At 40.0% G+C, this 2,210-nt stretch overlaps 1 protein-coding gene across 1 annotated transcript in view; it reads right to left on the bottom strand.

Annotated features, from left to right (window-relative positions):
• slc7a11 (solute carrier family 7 member 11) overlaps positions 1-2,210 on the bottom strand; it is a 76,715-nt gene that overhangs the window by 22,694 nt on the left and 51,811 nt on the right. Inside the window, exon 8 of the mRNA XM_014027655.1 lies at positions 1,786-1,889. Coding sequence (XP_013883109.1) covers positions 1,786-1,889 — 104 coding nt within the window. The remainder of the gene's footprint in view (positions 1-1,785; positions 1,890-2,210) is intronic.

Here is a 2,210-nt window from a genome sequence, read left to right as displayed (position 1 = left end):
CCTCTGTGGCCCAAAGTTAAAAACTGTTGTTCTTTTGAGGCCCTCAAGGTGGCGCTGTGGCCCACAGGTTAAAAATCTCTGGTTTAGGTAATGTAGATATTCATAGCATAGCTGTTGTTGTGGTTGTTACTGTTGTGTTGTGGCTTTTGCATTGTGTTGTCCCTTCTGGGCCACCACACTCTTGTGATCCCTGTGACATCAGGTCAGTTTCTCAGTCTCTGCTCTGGCCCCGCCCACTCTCACCTTATCCTCATCTCATTTCTCTTATTTCATATTCAGTTATCCTGTTGTTAGTTCCCTGTTCATTCTTTGGGTTTTCCACAAGTCAAGTCTGTCCTCCAGTAATTTTCCCTCACGTTATCTTCTGAGTTATCTGCTGAAGCATGTTGTTTTGTTTATTAAATATTCATTGACGTTTCTCCGGTTCGACTGCACCACCAAACATACAACAAGTGAAACAGGATGGTTTTCATCAGACTGTGATTGAAACGACCCTGACTCTGCTGAACGTCTACAGGTCTGCTGTGGGATCTGACACCAAGCTGTCGGCAGCAGATTCTTCAATTCTTCTCTGCTGAGACGTTCAGAACATCCCACAAACACTTGATTAAAATAAAAACATGGCTGCTTTCAGACTCAGGCCTCACCTGAATAAACAATTTGTGATGTTAGAGGAGATTTGTCTGGTTCAGTAAAGGTTAATAAACAGAGTGGCACATGAGCGGTGCGCAGGCACGCATGCGTGGTCAAAAAAAGAAAAAGCGCACCAGATGAAACGTCATAAAGCTCCCTTGTGTACCTAAGATTGTACCCGATTGTCTGTCAAACCAACAGCTAGCAGGGCTCTAGAGTGCGACCAGTTTGGTTGCAAACGTGATCTGATTTCTTAAAATTTTTTTAAAAAGAATCCAGCCACACTGGTGTGAACGGATCGTTGTTCGGTGCGCCACAGTGGGACCCTGATATAAGGATTAAATGAACACTGCCTTCAACAAATCAGATCGGAGAGATTCACTGAGTTCTTCTAATTAAACCACGTTAACTAACAGAACATTTGTTTGTCCCATATTAAAGCAAAGATGATTCTCTGTTCACCCCCCTTCAAAAAATTATATATATTAAAAAATAAAATAAAAACTTGTTGGACTGATTTAACATGATGTCCTGAGACGTTGCAGCTGATAGGAGTCATAAAACAGAACAGGGGGACGTTAGATGACCTGATGCCCCTCTAGATAAATGTGTTCAATGAGTGAAGGAAAATATGAGTGAGCACCAAGCAACAACCCTAGGTTCTCCCCTGAGAACCAGAACAAACATTTTATGTGCAAACCTGTTAATAAATAAATATCTGCTGAGGAACTCCGTTTTTCTTCTTCTTGTCTTTTAAATGCAAATTATTGCATTATTGTCATGTGCTGTATTTGTCTACAGTAAAAACTGTGAAGCCTTGAATTAAACACTGATGCAACAGAGCAAAAAGCGAAAGTGTGTGTATGTGTGTGTGTGTGTGTGTGTGTGTTCACAACAGCCTGTGCACACATAAAACATGTTGAGTCTCTCTAATCCTTACATTTGGAAATGTCTTGTTTCCAACACACTGACCACAGTATTTTCCACTAACAGTCGTTTGTGACCAAAACTGTATCATCAGGTTTTTTCCACTTCATCTGTTCTGTTCATTACATTCATCACAACTGGTGCATGCTAAAAGTGTACATGTGCAGGGCTTTAGTCAGACTGTGGGTAAACCAGTCTGGAGCAAATGAAAATAAAAATGTTTACCTTGATAAGGCAAAGAGGGAACCGTTCAAGGAGCCGAAGCAGGACAAGGCCACCATCACTGGAACTGCAACGGAAAACTTCCCCATCAGCCTCTCTGAAAACGTCTAAACAAAGTCATAAAATGAAAATTAATATAAAATGGTTGTTGATCAAAACAACAGTGAAATATTTCCTACTTTGAAAACAAAAATGTCTCATTAAAATGAAACAAAAAATCCACAGGACCACATTGAAAACAGACCTTTTTTCATTAAAAAACATTTGTTTCTAACATGGTGAATTAAAATGAATTTCAGAGCCTCAAAGAAGAAACAGATCAGTGGTGATTTATTAAGAGACATTCAGAAAAGGAGTAAAACTCTGAACACTGGTAAAGTACAGGGTAACACACTGGTAAAGTACAGGGTAACACACTGGTAAAGTAC

This window comes from Austrofundulus limnaeus, unplaced genomic scaffold (genome assembly GCF_001266775.1).
Source record: "Austrofundulus limnaeus strain Quisiro unplaced genomic scaffold, Austrofundulus_limnaeus-1.0 Scaffold670, whole genome shotgun sequence".
NCBI classification, from domain to species: Eukaryota; Metazoa; Chordata; class Actinopteri; order Cyprinodontiformes; family Rivulidae; genus Austrofundulus; species Austrofundulus limnaeus.
The sequence above is the reverse complement of the archived record's forward strand: the minus strand, read 5'-3'. Positions and strand labels throughout refer to the sequence as shown.